The sequence below is a fragment of the Mus caroli genome, unplaced genomic scaffold (assembly GCF_978045245.1).
Source record: "Mus caroli unplaced genomic scaffold, Mus_caroli_1 scaffold_16, whole genome shotgun sequence".
NCBI lineage: Eukaryota > Metazoa > Chordata > Mammalia > Rodentia > Muridae > Mus > Mus caroli.
The window spans coordinates 97,414,899-97,432,668 of record NW_028227271.1 but is presented as its reverse complement, the minus strand read 5'-3'; the positions used below and the strand labels follow the sequence as shown (position 1 = coordinate 97,432,668).

At 46.0% G+C, this 17,770-nt stretch overlaps 1 protein-coding gene across 4 annotated transcripts in view; it reads left to right on the top strand.

Annotated features, from left to right (window-relative positions):
• Positions 1-17,770, top strand: part of Lifr (LIF receptor subunit alpha) — a 110,655-nt gene that overhangs the window by 62,987 nt on the left and 29,898 nt on the right. For all 4 annotated transcript variants that reach the window (XM_085831462.1, XM_021183148.3, XM_021183147.2 and 1 more), the window contains 5 exons: positions 4,042-4,202; positions 7,021-7,132; positions 9,263-9,393; positions 14,355-14,518; positions 16,748-16,922. In XM_085831462.1, the coding sequence (XP_085687588.1) occupies positions 4,064-4,202; positions 7,021-7,132; positions 9,263-9,393; positions 14,355-14,518; positions 16,748-16,922 (721 nt within the window). In that variant the 5' untranslated portion in view covers positions 4,042-4,063. The remainder of the gene's footprint in view (positions 1-4,041; positions 4,203-7,020; positions 7,133-9,262; positions 9,394-14,354; positions 14,519-16,747; positions 16,923-17,770) is intronic.

The following is a 17,770-nucleotide window of genomic DNA, read 5'->3' as shown; positions in this document are numbered from 1 at the left end:
CCTGTGGTGCAGGCTGGGGTATGTGTACAGATGCACTTGGCGAGTTCCCCAGAGCCGTGCCTCTGGACAGAGAACACTGGAGCGGGATGGTAACCTCCCATTGCTTCGGTGCCTTGTGACCTCTATGACCCGCTTGTGCTTCTCTGCTTTCCAGTGGGTTAGGAGCAGTGCACTCTCTCCCAAGTTTCTAGCTCAGTGTAGTTTCTCCTGTGAATCACAACGATGGGGTATCTCACTGAGGTGGAGCTGGGAGATGCTCTGGGCAGCAGGCTCCCTGGCTGGGGCAGAGCAGGTGTTCAGATGCTTCCAGTAGCACCAGGGTTAAGGGCCTGTGTGCCCAAGGCTCACCTGATGCCAGCGAGGTACGGGAACACTCCGATCCCATTAAGTCCTCCTCCATCCGGCTTCCTCTCTCCCCAACTCCCTCCCAAATACAAATAGGAAAACCAGAAATGGACTAAACAGAGTCTATCAGAACCATAGCTTCTGGCTTAAGCTTGACTTTTCTCAGCTCACTTTTTCGGGTTAGCCTCAGCAGATAGTCCAAAACCTCATGGACCTGGACCCAGACTCTGCAGTGCTGAGTACAAAGCAAGGCAGATTGGATGCGCAGATGTACCATTTCCCCAGAAGGAACTCAAGACTTCCGGTCACATTGTGGACAGACAAGTGCCCTGCCACGTGGGGCCAGGCTCCATCCAGCCCTGCCCTGGGCTTTAAGATACCTGAACTTGTTGTCAGGATGTTCATTAAGGACAACGCTGGACTTTCTTCTTTCCATGTAACAGTTGGATAAGTCTATCTATATAATAACTTGTCTTCAACAGAAGGGTTTAAGAACATTTTAAATCTTTTAAGATAATTAAACATAGGAAATAATCTTGCAAGGTATCGAGACTGAAGGTGTTGTTTGCTTGGAGTCTGGAATACTTACAAAAAAAAAGGGAATCATCTGCCTGTGTTTAAAAGTCTGAGAATTCCATAAGAAATCCCTGATTCCTGTGTAATCTTGAAGAATCTAATGACTTTAGCAAAACATACCCGCTGGCTAGCTCCTTTAACTTGCTGGGGACTGTGGGTCCCACCTGCCCTATGCTATTTGCTTTGGCCACCAGATATTTGTAGTAGCTCTGTGGCTGCTTCAAGAGATAGCAGTGGACTGAGGAATGGTGGGATGTCAGAACATGGGTCACATAATAAGTCCTAATACTGGTGGGCTCTGCCAGAAGTGGGAAGACAGATGTTTCTTAACATCATTTCTATCCGCGGAGTGCATTGGAAGGCTCTAGCCATGCTGTTCTGATCCTGGAATGAGCACATTGAAAGTCCAGGTTGGAAGAGAAGTTGAGTGTGCTATCAAGTGACGCTTCCCCTAATGACTTGATCCTGGTGCTCTAAGTAAGCATTAAGACAAAGCACCATCCTCTGTATTAGCCTGCCCATCTTAAGTTGAGCAGGGCTTTCTGACACCACATTGGTTTCTCTCTGCTGGATCCCCTAATCCTAATGCACTGTGCTCTCTACCTGTGCTAGGGCTGTAACAGCCAGCTAGCTACCCAACGTTCTGCACTGCCTGTTCCTGCTGTCTGGAATAGGGCCTTGCATTCAGAGTCTGTTGGGGCCAGTAAACAGAACTTGCCTCTGGGCTACACCGGTGGAGGCTGAAGCCACAGGGATTAAGTGATTTGCCCTCAGTCACACTGCTAATTAGTAATGGAGCCAAGATTAGAGTCCCTGTCTGGCAGCACCTGGTCCTGAGCCCTTCCTTGGCTACCTCCTCCCAGTCCCTCTCATCCCTGCTTCCTGGCATTGCAATGGAACCCGAGTTTCCCTTCTAGAATAACCTTAAGCTGCTAGTGAGGCATTCTTTCAACATATGTTTAGCCAGTTGGTGGGTAGGTATAGTTTGTGATTATTCGAGCCATTCTGCACAGCTGGGTAATACTGTAACCTCAGCAGCAGGCACCGAGGACATTCCAGGAATACATTTCCACACTAATAAGTGGACTCAGTGACATTGGAGTTGTCCAGAACTTGTTCACTCATCTAGAACACAACTGAACACTCTAGAAGTGCATGCTTGTGGCTATAATGGCATAAGGCATCTGAGGCTCATTTCTGTGCTTTTCATGGTATTTAGCAATAGTCAAGAAGAGGGTGTTCCTTGTCTGTCGGTGACAAGTGTATTCTCCCTCGGGCTTTACTACTGAGATGTTGGATCTCCTTTTATCAAGTCTTCCTCTCTCATCCACTTCCTATTTTTGTTTCATGGTTAGTCAGTATTTCATATTTTTAAAGGGAGGTGGGGGGGGGGGAATCACTCAGTGGTTAAGAGTGTCTTCCGCTCCTGTAGAGAATCTGAGCTTTCATCCCAGCGCCCACTGTGATGCAGCTTAAGACCTCGTGCAACTGTAACTCCTGGAGTTCTGGCATCCTCAGGTAGCTGTATGCATGTGAAGATACGTGAACACACACACATGCACATACATATGCTTGCACTTACTTGTGCACACACATGAACACATATGTGCGTGCGCGTGTGCACACACACACACACACACACACAGAGGCACTAAATCTTTTAAAATGTAACATCATCCAGTAGACTTCCCTTTGTAGAGCTCTTTTTGTTTCCAGTTACTCCATTCATGGCACGTCTGTCTTGTTCTTATGGCTGTCCCCTTTGCTTATAGGAAACTTTGTGAAGTTTTGGGCCTTTCTCTTCTATTAACTTTCTAATAAAAAAATCTATGCACACAAACAACATTACACACTGAAACTAAGCAGCTCTAAGCTCTATACATTTCAGTGAACATCTGTGTAGTTCTCCGTACCCTACTGCAGAAATATTTGCATCATCACGTTGCTGCTTTATTCACTGTAGCAAAAAAATGATAATCAACCTAGTTGTCCATCAACAGTTGAATTAATAAGGAAAATTTGGTGTGTGTGTGTGTGTGTGAAATGGAATACTGTTCAGCTCTAAAGAAATGTAATCTTCAGAACATGTTGGTCTTGTTCTGGGAGTAATTTTCATTTTCTTGTTTATGCCGAGTCTCCCTCACAATTTAGACGACCTTCATATGTTTCGTGGTCCTTGGTTCTCTGTGCAGTGTAAAGCTAGGCACTGTAAGGTCTGACAAGATGTCAGTGCATCGGAAAGCTTTGTTAGCTATGAGAGTGGCTGTGGGGCTGTGGGAAGGAATGTAGTTATTCCAGGGGCTTTGAGTTCAGTAGCGGAGCCACCTGTGTCTGTGTGAGCTCCTTGGTTCTCCCTGGACAAGGTTTTAGGCTCTGTAGAAGGAGGCCTCTCTTTGCCGTGTGGCGTGGAATCACACTAACACTTAGCTGGAAACAGATCTCTGAATTCTTTCCTTTGCACCTCCTATCCGCTGCCTGCTTCTTCATGCACTCGGGGATAGTTTGCATCCATTGTTCAGCCACTAAATCTATTAGTAACTCTTGATTCCTCCGCCCCTACCCCTCGCACAGTCCTCTAAACATACAGCCCTGATGAAATGTGCACGAGGTTTGCACATTTCGACTGCTTCGCATGTGTTTAATCACTTGTTTTTCATGATGAACTTACTAGGATAATACTAAGTAGGATAACACTTTAGCTTTGCAGAGGAGTGCTTCGTTACAGATTGGCTGGGGTCCTGTGGAGTATACTTGGGACCACACACTAAGTGAGAGATCTAGGCTTCAGTCTCAATCTATGTTAACATCCACCAGTACATTGATTGGCTTTTCCTCTATTAGCAGTATTGGGGTAGACTGGATGCACACGTGTTCAGGTATCATCTCAAATGGGAAGTCGGATGTTGGACTGTTGACCATGGCAGCCACCCGAAAGCAGCACCTCTGTGCAGCTTTGGATGCTTGAGAGCCAGAGGAGCAGAGTTTGGCTTCTCCACTCAGCAGTGTGCAGCATGTCTCTGTGTGTGTCGTGCCACGACTGCCTCTGGTGTGGTGCACCCCGAGTGAAGTGTGTCTTCTGGGCCATTTGAACAGCATCTGTGTTCATCCTCTCTTACCTAGGACTGACTGAGCAGCAACGACAATGGCAGCTTACTCACGGTGGAGACAGCCATCGTGGGTGGTAGACAATAAAAGATCGAGGATGACTCCAAACCTGCCCCGGCTCCTGTCAGCTCTGACCCTTCTGCATCTGACGATGCATGCAAACGGTCTGAAGAGAGGTAAGTGAGCCTCAAAGCAAACGGCAAGCTGGTTGGCATCCGACTGTAGTGTAGTCCTGTTTTTCTGCTGACCTCTTCAGGGTGCTGCTTAAAGTCCAGTTCTCTGCATTCTTTTTTCCTGTGTATTTCTAGTTTCTTTTTAAAAGCCCCTTTATTAAAGGGCAATCAAAATATTCCTTTACTCTATACAAATAATAAAGCATAATTCTCATACAATGCTGTCCATTCCTTAAGGATACAGTTCTCTGAGTTTTGACAATGCACATTTGCTAACCACAGGCACTATCAAGATCTGGCTCTGTTCCAGAACACAGAAAATGCCCACTGTGTCCCTGTCGCCAGCTCTTTCCGCCCCTCCCCGCCCAGCCAGCCATGCTGTGGTCTGTCTCAAATGTGTTTTAAGAATGCTTTCTAAATGGAATTGAAAATTCTTTCCTGTGTCCCCTGTGTCTTATTTTGAAACTTGAAGAATGTTTCTGCAGATACGGCCTGGCTTATTTCTGTGAGGGATGTCTTCCCTCTGCCCATTGGCCTTGTCTTCACGGTATTTATACAATTAAGCAGACCGCTCCCCTACCAAGATTATTGAGTAAATAACTTGATTGTGATTAACTGCTAGTTTCTCATGCGAGCATTTCTAAGGCCTTTCTGCTTTTTTGTCTTACATGAACTTTTATTTTATGGCGACTGTGAATATCATGTCTTTAATTCATGAGTGAAGCATGAGTAATAATAAGCTTTTCCTGTTTGGGGTCGGGGTTAGGGTTAGCTTTTTCATAGACATTACAGAGCATAAGGTGATTTCTAGTCTCCTCCTTCCCCCTTCTGCTCCTCTTCCCTTTCTCTGTTCCTCTTTCCGACTGTCCCTCTCCCTCTCTTACCCTCCCCTCCCCCTCTCCTTTTCCCTACCCTTTCCCATCGTCTATGTTCTCTTCCTTTCTCTTCCATATTCCAGGGTGACTGTTTTTTTTTTTCTCCCCGAGACAGGGTTTCTCTGTATAGCCCTGGCTGTCCTGGAACTTGCTTTGTAAACCAGGCTGGACTCGAACTCAGAACTCCGCCTGCCTCTGCCTCCCGAGTGCTGGAATTAAAGGCGTGCGCCACCACGCCCGGCTTAGCAGGGTGACTTTTCATTGTGTCGTTCTTACACACGTGCCTTCCATAGCGTGACATCACAGCACTCGGAGTTGATCTGAGTTGCTTCTTCCCCATTGTTTAAGCCGTACATACAAGACTATTTTCTGTCGGTCAGTGTGAGTTCATTGTGTTTGAAGGTAATGGGCTTTACAGTAATGAGGAGATTGATTGTAGGTTCCCGTGGAGCTGCAGTCTGGTGTAAGGAGTGCAGCAGCCGAGCTAGGTGGGTTTGTAGGTGTGCGGTAGACCTTGAGGTTTTCTGGAGTAATTTTTTTCCTTAGAGGTGTTTGCTTGTAGTGTAAAGTCCTAGGTACTATTCCACTACCCAATTATATATAGTTGGCCTTTTAATTTAAAAAACCAACATATTCTCACCCCCCCTTTCTTAATTGATTGCAGTTCTTTGTCTAGGTGTGAGGCCTGTTGAGTGTTCCCCCATACTAACATATCTATCGGTGTCTTCCTTGTTCAGGTATTGCATAGGCAGACCTCCTGGCTATGGCCTCCAACATTTCCAAGAGACACCATCCCACAGCACATTCCCTGTTCCTCTGGCTTTTACAGTCTTCCCACTTTCTTTTCCCTGTGATCCCCTGAGCCTAGGCTGTGTGTAGACAGGAATTTCTTTTTTTTTTTTTTAAAGATTTATTTATTTATTATATGCAAAGTACACTGTAGCTGTCTTCAGACACTCCAGAAGAGGGCGCCAGATCTCGTTGCGGATGGTTGTGAGCCACCATGTGGTTGCTGGGATTTGAACTCTGGACCTTCGGAAGAGCAGTCGGGTGCTCTTACCCACTGAGCCATCTCACCAGCCCCAGGAATTTCATTGTAGACATATATAATGGCTCTGGTCTCTGGTCTTCAGAGTTCTTCACTTGGATCAGTTGCACTTTTATGCAGTGGTCACTGTCACAAAGAGAAGGTTCCTTGATGAGGGGTGAGGAGCAACACTTACCTGAGGGCACGAGGACAAATATTTAGAGTGCAGTTAGGGCTTATAGTGGCTTAGTGAAGTGGTAGGTGTAGATTCCCCTATGGTAGCCATGACTTGGGTAGCCCCAGGTAGTTGGTTAGATTTCCAGTGGCAGGCATGACTTCTCTCTCTCTTGTTGAGTGGGTCTGAAGACTAGAAAGCTGCTGGTTACTGCCAAGATAAGAGAGAGTGGGAGAAATAGTTATTCCCAGGGAGGAACCTACCAGTCGGTAACCAGGAACATCGGTCAGACCCGAAAACTACATGACAATAACAGTATGTGGACTACACAGGCTATAGTTTAAGTATTCAAGAATACATATGTATACATGTATATGCATGCACATACACACAAGCATATACGTGTGTAGACATATACACACATGTATGTGTACTAACAATTAACAACAATTGAAAAGAGAAAGTCCATGAATTTGAAAGAGAGCAAGGGAGTATACATGGGAATTTAAAGGGCAGAAAGAGAAAGTGATATGGCTGTATTATAATCTTAAGATATTAAAAAAAATATTTTTTAAAAACCCTCAAAAAGTAGGCAAAGCACCCGTGAAGTAGTATCTGATGACTGACACCTTTCTTCTTAGAGAGTGGCCCTCTGGAGGCCCAGGACTTGTCTCTCCACGGAGACCCGGAGAGCCACACGCATGCTCTGTATCATGTATGTATATGTTGCTTTTCCTTCTTTAGGGGTACAAGACTTGAAATGCACAACCAACAACATGCGAGTGTGGGACTGCACGTGGTCAGCTCCCCTCGGGGTCAGCCCTGGAACTGTTAAAGATATTTGCATTAAAGACAGGTAAGGGCATTCTGGGGTGCATCCAAAACTGAACCCGGAGCTTCTTCCCCGGCTACTTTTGAGTGGGACAATTTTGTTCCTAGATTTTAAAAGGACATTTGCATTTAATCTTCTTTCTCTTAAAAATTCCAAGTTTTACATTAGTCCAGACTCAATCTTCTAGGCAAAAGTGCTTCTCCTTTGCTGTGTGCAGTGTGAGGATGGAGAACCATTCACCATGTACTGGTCTGCGGGGGGAGGGGCTACTCCAAGCCATTGTCTGCCTTTATCAGGTTGAAGTCCGTGTCTAATAGAACACGCCAGCAATACCAGCTCCACACACAGGTGTCAACTCTCAGGGAAGTGGTCCGGCTGTAGTCCAGGGCTGGCACAGTTGTCAATGAACCTGTCCTTGTCCTCAGGTTTCTCACTATGCGAGAGGAACTGCCCTTAAGTCTGCATCTGAAGAAGCAAGCAGGAAAAGGGAGGACGATTTTCTATTTAAAAGACTCATAAGACATCCCATAAAACACCTACACTGGCCAGACCTAGTCAGATGGCTAATAAGTCTGGCTCCTCTAGAGATAAGTTCTTCTAGGCGGGTGACAAAGCTCAGCAGGCTCCAAGTCCATGTTATTAAGTAGGAGGGTCACTGTGCCTTGGGTGGTAGAGGAAGCTCAAATAGCCTTGAGTGGGCTTGACACATAGCTTCGTAGAGTGGAGGCCTACACAGTGTCCTTCGCTTTTCCCAAATCCCGGCAGGACAGTGAATTACTTAGCAAAGGCCCACAGGTTTATCAAGCTTATCTCCAAGTCCCAGTTTACAGCCCAGTGGTCCCAATATAAAAGGACACAGCATGTTTAAACAGAGCCAGATATGCCCTTTCTTTGTATATTTACCAAGCACCACTGCAGACACCAGGGTGGCTTGTCAACGCGCTATGACAGGTTAGGGTCTGTTGCAGAAACAGCCTTCAGACCTTTATATTTTGCTCATGAAAATGAAGGGCTGGCTATGTTCTGGTGTCAGCTGGGGTTTCCACTTTGAGCCTCTTCTTATTATGAGGTCATTGGTAGGGGACAAAAAAGGATATAGCCTATGTTGGCCTTTAGAACTTTCTTCATCAAGTAGGAAACTGACTTGGCTTCATATTTTTCTGGCCACATAATGTCACCTGGCCATTCCTTGTTTTCAGAGGGACAGAAGACAGTCTTACCTTGAGTCCAAGGGAGGAGATCCTAGAACTTTGGGTAAATGGTTTGGATGCTGACTGTGGCACGTGGGGGAGAAACTTAGTCCTGCTCACCGAGGGCTCACGACAGATAGCAGCAGTCCTGTGGGTGGCTTGCTGGCCGAAGTGAAGGGGACTTAGAAAGGAGAAGAAACCGTGGACTGTGTCAGAAGGCACATGCGTAACTTGCTTTGTAGAAAGCGAGCAGGAGTTTGTACCAGGATAAACTGAGGAAAATGCTGTGATTTGGAGAATTCTAATGGTCTCCGGTTAATAAGGTTAAAGAAGCGAGCCTAGAGGATCAAGTCCAAAGGCCTAAGTGAATGAAGAGAGAGAGGCTTGTGCTCGGGGTGCAGGAGGCCTGGAAAGTTCTTATTAGTAAAAACACGAGGGTGAATATGCTCCATAGAGATACAAAGGGCCGTGAAACCTGAGAGAGAAAGCAGTGGTTATCTGTGAGACTCAGGGGATCAGAAACCTTCCACATCCGCGTGAAGGGGTCTTATTGAAGTTAATTGTGAGCCCAGTGGGTAAGAAGAGAGGGTGTGTGCACACTGACCACTGTGTCCTGTTTCACTTCTGCCGTGGCCTCTGTTGGGCCCTGCTTCCACTACGAGGCACTAGGCAGTGGTTCCTTCATGTTCTGTGCTGAAGGGGACAGTGTGCGTGGAGCAGAGCTCTGGCAAGGTTGAGGTGGGATTTGAACAGCGAGCCACGCCTGCTTGCTCTGTGCCTTCTGGCAGGCGGGACACTCTTCCTCATATTGCCATTAAGTCCTCTTTGTTGTAGCATACAGTACATGCAACCCAACATCACACAAAAGCATAGGGCACTCTCTAGTGCTTGTAATGTTAATCAGGCTTTTATAGCAGGGCGCTATTTTTATCTGCCATTTAAAGTTCCCTGTCTTTCATTACAGGTTCCATTCTTGTCACCGATTAGAGACAACAAATGTTAAAATTCCAGCTCTTTCACCTGGTGATCACGAAGTCACAATAAATTATCTAAATGGCTTTCAGAGTAAATTCACGTTGAATGAAAAAGATGTCTGTAAGTACTTAAAAGAAAATTCGGTTCTATTTGTTATCATCTTCAGCATTTGCTTTTCTCTCTGGCCACAGGACCTTGCCATGTAGCCTCAGGCTAAACTTGAACTTGTGATTTTCAGCCTCAGGCCCCAAGGATTGGGCTCAGAGTTATGTGTCACTACACCAGTTGGAAATTAATCTTAAATGAACAAAGTCTCTGTTGATACTGTGGTGCTGGGTCTCTGGCTCAAACTTACAACTCGTTGAATTTTGTTTCCGTTACTGCTGCTGTTCACATGGCGGGCGTCCTTGCTAAGGAAAGTGTATGTATCCTCCAGTCAGAGTAGAGAAAATGGAGGCCCTTCCCTCTCTCTGTCCTACGCTAGCTGCCGTAGCCTCGATGCCTAAACGTGCCCCATCATGCCTCTGGTATACTTTGTTCTAGGAGTGTAGTCGCTGACCACCCCAGAGGTGACCCTGCCCCACGGTCCACTCACACTTGCACATCGTCCTTTGTGGCAAGTTCCCTCAGTTGAGGTCATAGTCCATCCATTGTGTAGTTTGGCGCTTACCACATGTCTACGTTACAGGAAGTGTGTTCTGTGAGGGAAAGGAGGGAAGGGACAGGGACCTTGTGTTCTGTACTGTGCATAAGCAATTGCCAAGGCGCTCTACACCAGCACCTAGGGACACTGGCCGCCAGTACAGAGGAAGGGCAGAGGTGGCTCAGGCACACAGACGAGAACTTGAACTTCACAGGTTTCTCTCACGGCAGCAAAGAGGTCAGAGCTTTTCAGCACTGAGAGGTTGGAGTCATAGTGACAGGGTGAGCTGGGTAAAGTTACTGATTTTTTTAGACCAGGGGATGAACATACAGCCAACTCTGATTTGTTCACTTCTGTGAAGTGTATGTGTTGGACTAGATCTAGTCAGTCACAGGCTTTCCTGGGTGCCAGCTGAGTGAGGTAAAGCGCTCGCTCGCTCGCCCGGACAATTGGAGCTCAGTCGCCAGAGCTCACACATAGGTGGAAGGGGAGAGCAGATCCCACAGGCTGCCCTGCACACATGTGGGGGTGGGGTGGGGTGGGGGTGCTGTGCTGGCTGAGCCATTTTGTCAATATAAATTCCTTTCTATCTGGAAAGTTCTGAGTTTCTAAAGAACAGGTTAAATCAGCCCCTTGATGTCTGTTTTAGACAGCAAGCAATTCGTGGGCCTCTGGGCAGCTTACTTTACCATTAGGAAGAGAAGGGAAAGGAAGGTGGGGTTTTGTCTCTTCCTCCCCTTTTTTATTTTTAATTTTTTTGGGGGGGGGGTTGTCTTGTAAATCCTTTCGTTTGTAATCATGACCTTCATTGTCTCTCAGTAAAAATAGGGACAGTGACCCATCTGCTAAAGAGTAAATTATGTGGATTTCTTAGAGAAGGGAACATCTTCTGTCTTTCTTCCTTTCTCTCTCTCTCTCTCTATCTTTCTATCTCTCAATCTCAATCTCTCTTTCTTCCTTTCTTCTTTTCCTTTGATATATATATATATATATATATATATATATGTTTTATTTGAAAATACATACAGCTGGGTGTGGTGGTGCACGCCTTTAATCCCAGCACTTGGGAGGCAGAGGCAGGAGGATTTCTGAGTTTGAGGTCAGCCTGGTCTACAGAGTGAGTTCCAGGACAGCCAGGGCTACACAGAGAAACCCTGTCTCAAAAAAACCAAAAAAAAAAAAAAAAACATACAATGATGAAAATCACATATTTTGATCACATCCTTTCTGTCCCCTAAATCCTCCCAGATCCCCACTTCCCTACTTAGTCAAATTCATGTGAACAATCAATCAAACAAACAATCAGGAAAAAATAAGAAAAAGAAAATCAAGACAAAAACAACAACAACAAAAATAACCCCCACAAAAACCAAAAACAAACCAAAAAAGCAGAACGAAAGAAAGCACACACAAACCCTTGGAGTCCTCTCTGTTTTGGGTGGCTGCTCCCAGGCTTGGGCCTGCCCTGGGCTTTGGTTGATTTGCCCAGTGACTCTCCACTGGAGGACACCGATTTCCCCTTTCTTATCAAGCATCAATTGCAAATAGCTTTTTTTTTTTTTTTTGAGTTTAGGGAGGGACTTTGTGTCCACTTCCCCTTCTCAGGACTGGGATTGTGTCTGGTTTGAACCTGTGCAGGTCCCGTGCATGCCGCCATGGCCTCTGTGTTCACCTCGGTCAGGTTGTGTCTGGAGGACAGTGTTCCTTCCTTCCCATCAGGTCAGGCCAACACCCCGGGTTCTTACCATCTTTCCACCTCTTCTTTTACATAGATCCTCGTGGGGAGGGGTTTGATGGAGACAGCACATTTAATGACTGAGTGCTCTAAACTGCCTCACTCTCTGCACATTGTTCAGTTGTGGGTCTCTGTGTTAATTACTGTCTATACCGCAAGAGTAGACTTCTGATGAGCATCAGGCAGTGCTCTGATCTGTGGGCATAGGAATATATCGTTAGAGTCATCTTACTGCTATGATCCTCTAGTAGTAGAACAGTAGTAGTAGGTTTTCCCTAGGGCCCATGACTTACTAGTCTCGGGCTCTTGGCTACTCTAGCATGTCACATAAGGTTCCATCTCATTGGGTAAGCCTTAAAAATCCAATCAGAGTAGAGTCGGTTATAGTCATTCCACTGTCACACCAGTCTACTGCAGGCAGGTTGCTGGGCTTGTGTTTGGAAATTTATGATTACTTCCCCCTCCAGTAGTGTGCAAGCGTATCCTGTTAGTCAGTGGGGATGGAGGTTCTAGTTGAGTACAGCTCAATTTCTCCATGTTCAATTGCATATGGAAGTTGTGTCTTCAGCAAATAGGGCTTTACCATTAAGTTATGGAGGATAACCAGTAGAATTGGCGATCATCTGTGATATTTGCGGGTGGTGGTGGTGGTGTGGCACTTCTTTGGCCAATGACTCAAATAAGATATAACCCATTTCCTGGCATTTGGAGGTGTTACTTGTTGGCACACTATGTCCTGTTGGGACATTGTCTCGCCCTTTGTATGGTAACTCCATTCATTTAAATTCCATTCATATGTGTATGCATTTTAGAGAGCTCCTACAGTAGTAGGTCTCTATATGGCTTATCAAAATGTCCCCAGTGTTAGTGTTAGGAGGGAAGCATCCCTAACAGGTTAGCATTGCTGCAGGATGCCTATGGCATCATGTGTAAGTCACTGTGCTTTGATGTCATGAATCACAGCCTTGGATGCCGCTAGCTCTGTCCTGGTTGTGCTGGCGCCTGGACCAGCTCTCTCCTGGCACCAGGTTCACTTTGTGCTTCTCGCTTATCAGTGCTTTCACATGCAGCTTCCACGTCAGCGGTCGCTCTCTGCGAAGCACGCATGCTCCGTGACATGTTACTGACTTGGTTCTGTAGCTCACACTTTATATCCACACATTCCAGGTCATGCGCAGCTCTAACTATTAAATCTAGTATAAAATCAAATCTAGTATAAAACGCTGGGTTCAGCAAATGATTAGTAAAACCAAACTTTACAAGTTTATTTTTAGGTCCCAGGACTGTCAGGTGCTGATGGCTTATTTATTCTGCTTGTGTTTGACAGGCAGCTGACCTACCCCTAGACATTTATTTCCTCTTGCAGTTTCTCACTTACCATGGCTTTACTTAGTGGCCCCGGAACGTCATAAGAAGTGACTAGAAGAAAGAAAAGAAAAGGCACACCTTTGCATTTTCTCTAACTTATCTTCTCACGCCTATCATTGGAGAAAGAATCTGGCAGAATCTATGTCTGTTTGTGCCATGGGTGTTGACAAGGTCACACAAGCACCTTCTTTCCCATGAGGCTTTGATCGTGTGCCGTGGGCAGGGAGACGAGCAAACTTGAGCATCTCCTGTCCTGCTACCTCACGTCAGGTTACAGCTTTTCCCTCCACGCATGCCTGAATTCTCAAGCAAGGTTTATCCCTTATGTTCTATAATTCAGTGTCAGAGCCACAGCTGTAAGGCCAGATGAGCCCTTCCTTCTCTGAGTTGTCAGAACCACGGTGTTTTAACACAGCAATAGCAAAGTAACCGAAAGGACCACACCCTCGTTCCTCTCTGTACTCTCCTCTCTTCTCCCTGAATGCTGTCTTATTTGGACTATTGGACACTTGCTGCTGCTCAGCATCATGGTCTTGGATACTGTACTGTAGCTGCGTGCCGGCTGCGGGGCCAGCCTTTGTAGGCCTTCAGAGTTAGCCGTTGGCTTTGGCACTCAGGACCAGACTCAATAGAACAGTCTCTGTTGTTTAATGACACCCACAGCTTGGAGCAGCTCTTTGAATTCTGTAAGTGGGGGGCGTCCCCACATGTGAGGGGCTCTGCTCCTGGAAGACACATGAGCGGCCGTGAGAGTACGGAAGCTCTTTTCCCAGCTGTCAGTGTTCTTAGGCTCTGGCCGCCACCACCCAAGCAAGCTCCTTGGCTGCTTCCTTTCAGGTCCCCAGCTAGGAAACCCTGGTATTGTGGAAACCCCACTGCTGCCTGCAGTAGGAAATGTGTCACATATTTGAAACAGCCAGCTGACAGTTTTCTCAGGTTTGTCCCTTTAATTAACTGGAGCTGCCTGTACAAATAAAAACCTTGCCGGGCAGTGGTGGCACACGCCTTTAATCCCAGCACTTGGGAGGCAGAGGCAGGTGGATTTCCGAGTTCGAGGCCAGCCTGGTCTACAGAGTGAGTTCCAGGACAGCCAGGGCTATACAGAGAAACCGTGTCTTGGGAAAAAAAAAACAAAACAAAACAAAAAACAAAAAAAACCCCTCTATCTCTTCCTTTTTTTTTCCCCAGTGACATGGTTTTCTCAACGGTTTATTATCATGCCACATTATTACATTATTTATTTATGGAGTGTAGAAGTTATTGATAAATTGAAGAACATACTGTGAAAAATATATTATTTAACTAAATGTCTTCGCCTTTCTTTTCTGTTTTAAGCTTTAATTCCAGAGACTCCTGAGATCTTGGGCTTGTCTGCTGACTTCTTCACCTCCTCGTTACTACTGAAGTGGAACGACAGAGGGTCTGCTCTGCCTTACCCCTCCAATGCCACCTGGGAGATTAAGGTTCTACAGAATCCGAGGACGGAACCAGTAGCACTCGTAAGTTTGAGCAAAAATGTATTTCCCTGTGATACAAGGAAACCTTGCAGCTTTTAAAGCTTTTGAGGGGGCATCCATGAGTTTAGGGATTATCAAAGAAATGGATTGTGTATCCTTGGGGGTTCTTTAAGAGCCCAATAATGTGACTTAAAAATCACTCTCAGGCTGATGGGGTAGCCACACAAGCCTGGCTGCCCGAGTTTGATCCTGGAACCCTGGTGGGAGGAGAGAACGAGTTCTGAAAGTTCTCTTCTGACCTCTGTGTGCACTGTGGCATGTGCTTCCCCCCCCCAGAGACAATGACAGAAAAATTAGCAATAATAAAAAGATCACTCATGTTATACTAATTCATAAGTTTAAGAAATTAAGGGGAAAGCTATTCCCTGATTCTCCCCTTTGGATATAGTAAATGCCCAGCCTTTCTTTAAGCATGCTCTTACAATAAAAAAGTTTATTTTTGGTTTATTTTATTCAATCTGTAACTTTTTTGTCCATTACTGTACATCAAATGAATATTTCAAACAAGTTTAACAATAACAACAATAATAATAATAAAATAATAATAGAGAAGCCAGTAATCTTTAATTTAGCAGTCTGAAATAGCATTGTTCCATACAGTACTTCTCTCCCTCTCCCCATTCAGTAAGTAGCCCCTTGGATTTCTGTAACTTACACTTGCTTTCCATTAGCTCTAAGACGTGAGGAGCAGGTATGGAAAGTTGGACAGGGGGCATGTGGACACCGGGACAAGATGAATGCTAGGCAGTGGTGTTTCATGTAAGGTGCAGACCATGCACAGCCATGAGAAATGTTCCACAGAGCTGAAGGTAGACACAGGGAACCCCTGAACTGCCCTGAAGTGTGCACTCACACATGCACACACACACACACACACACACACACACACCCCTTCCCACTTGTCTCTGCTTGGGAACAAGCTTGCATTTGTGTATGGAGACAGGGCCTCACTGTAGCGTGCAGCACCACTCCGGCCGGCCTTCCCAGGGCTAGGATTGCGCTACATTTAACTCCTTCAGATCATTCCTGCTGTCCCCATCTCCATTCCCCAGGCAGCAGGCCCACACTGCTGTTCCTTTAGAGTTCCCGGGCAGGGGTTTATTAACTGCCCAGTGGAAGATGGAAGCCCTTTCCTCTTTCCTAACCCACTCTGTCTCGGGCTCTCTGGTTCCCCACTCCCTTCCTCTCTTCATTCTCATCCAAGTTTCCTAACTTCTTCAAATGTAGTCGCACTAGCACCGAGTAATATTCCTAATATTAGCTTCAACCTCATCTTTTTACGGAGCTTCTTATTTATGCCTTATTAAGTTCCATTTCTGCATTTAATTAATCCAAGACTAATTTCTCTCTAGGCCAAATGAATCCATTATATTAGGTATTTTTTTCTGTTTACCTTTGTGTGTGGCCCTGAGGCTGACCCTCCTCCATAGGCATAGATGGCAGAGTAGTAAATTGCTGAGAGATTCTAACTTTACCTATCAGAAGCTTAACAAGCCTGCTCCCACCCAGAAGATGGCGGCAAGTAGAAGCCTCCTCTCTTACTTCTGGAAGCGTGAGAGGCCAGCGTTGGGAGCAGGGCACAGCGTGCCTTGGGCAGGGTTGCTAGTTTAACTAGATATAGCTTACACATTGGAAAGTTTTATGGGGTTTTGAAGGGGATCCTCTGTTCCTTAATTGTGTGGATATAGCTTCACCCATACTGCTGAACTCCGAGTGGCTCATTATAGTCTAATCTGGCATCCTCAAAACTTGTTTGATTTCTTTGATCCCCCTGACCCCCTGTTTCCCATCTGCCCTTGCTTTGTTTTCTTTCTGTCTGCTCCTTCTCTTTGCTTTACTTCTTTAAGATATGGATGCCCTGGTTTTTTGTCCCCATGAGAATATGGAAATCATTGCTATAGCAGTGTATCCTCTTAGTTGTTTCATTGACTGCTTTGATGAGTATCAACCCCTGTAAGGGGATGGAAGGTAATCCCATAGGACCAAATGTTGACAAGGGCACATAGCCGGGTAGTGATCATGTTGGTCTCACTTCCTCGTTACACTGTGTAGAAACAGATTGTTGTACAGTGGTGCGGATCATTTTCCTTTATAGCGTTACCCACCCAGGGGCTGATCTAACATATTCCGTGAGGCCTTTCTGTCCCTTTACCCTGGAGAAAGGCAGGACATTAGCATTATTTGGAAGCATAATTTTGTGTTTGTTTTTAGGTGTCACTCAACGCAATGCTGAGTGGTAAAGATACAGTTCAGCACTGGAACTGGACCTCAGACCTGCCCTTGCAATGTGCCACTCACTCGGTGAGCATTCGATGGCACATTGACTCTCCTCACTTCTCCGGTCATAAAGAGTGGAGTGACTGGAGCCCGCTGAAGAACATCTCCTGTAAGCTTACTTTTACAGACTCTTGGTTCACATGGGCTAGATTGCTTAAGAGTAAGGGTTGGTATATATATGCCCTTAGTGTTTTTGAATCCAGGTAGCTATCTTCCAAAGTGACCACCCCAGAACTGTGGATTAAAGAAATCTGAGACCCGCTCTAGAAGGCTGGGCTGAAAATCATGTGTCTATTAAGTGCAACTCCTCTAACAGAGAGATGTAAAATTCTGGCAGAGTGAACAGGGGCCCCCGGGTCATTAGAGTCAGTAAAATGAAGTCCAGAAACCATCCAGTGTTTATTACAGGTGGACAGTCTGTGGAGCAACATCAGATAAGGGGGGCCGGAAGCAGCTGGATAAATAAGGAGACTCTGGGGCAGTTGAGTAAGACACTGTAAATATAACCCAGGACAGCTGAGTTCAGACAGGAAGGGACGGGAGCAGCAGAATCTGAGTTGGGGACCAGGTGCTTGTGTCTCCCAACAGTGTCTGTCCCTTTGGTTGGCTGAGGGGTAGGGGTGAGAGGCTGTCCACAGAGATACAAAAGATAGGAACCAGTTGGTTGGGAAAGGACAGTTTCATCTTTAATACTCTGATCTGTAGGCAGTGAGGTTGAAAAGGTCATTCGGGCATCCAGAGACATGGGTGTAGCTGGGGAACGTCCCTTTGGGAATCACCAAGGTGTGTGTGATTGGAAAGCACTTACATCCCGAAGGCCAGAGTATCTTCGGGAAAGGGAATTGGGACGCATGAAGCGCTCCTGTCTACAGCACTACTGAAGGAAGGTCTAGCCTGAGGACTAAGAGTGGCCCAGAAAGTTCAGTGTGGTGGAACCCAAGAGAGGAGGGAGTTTGA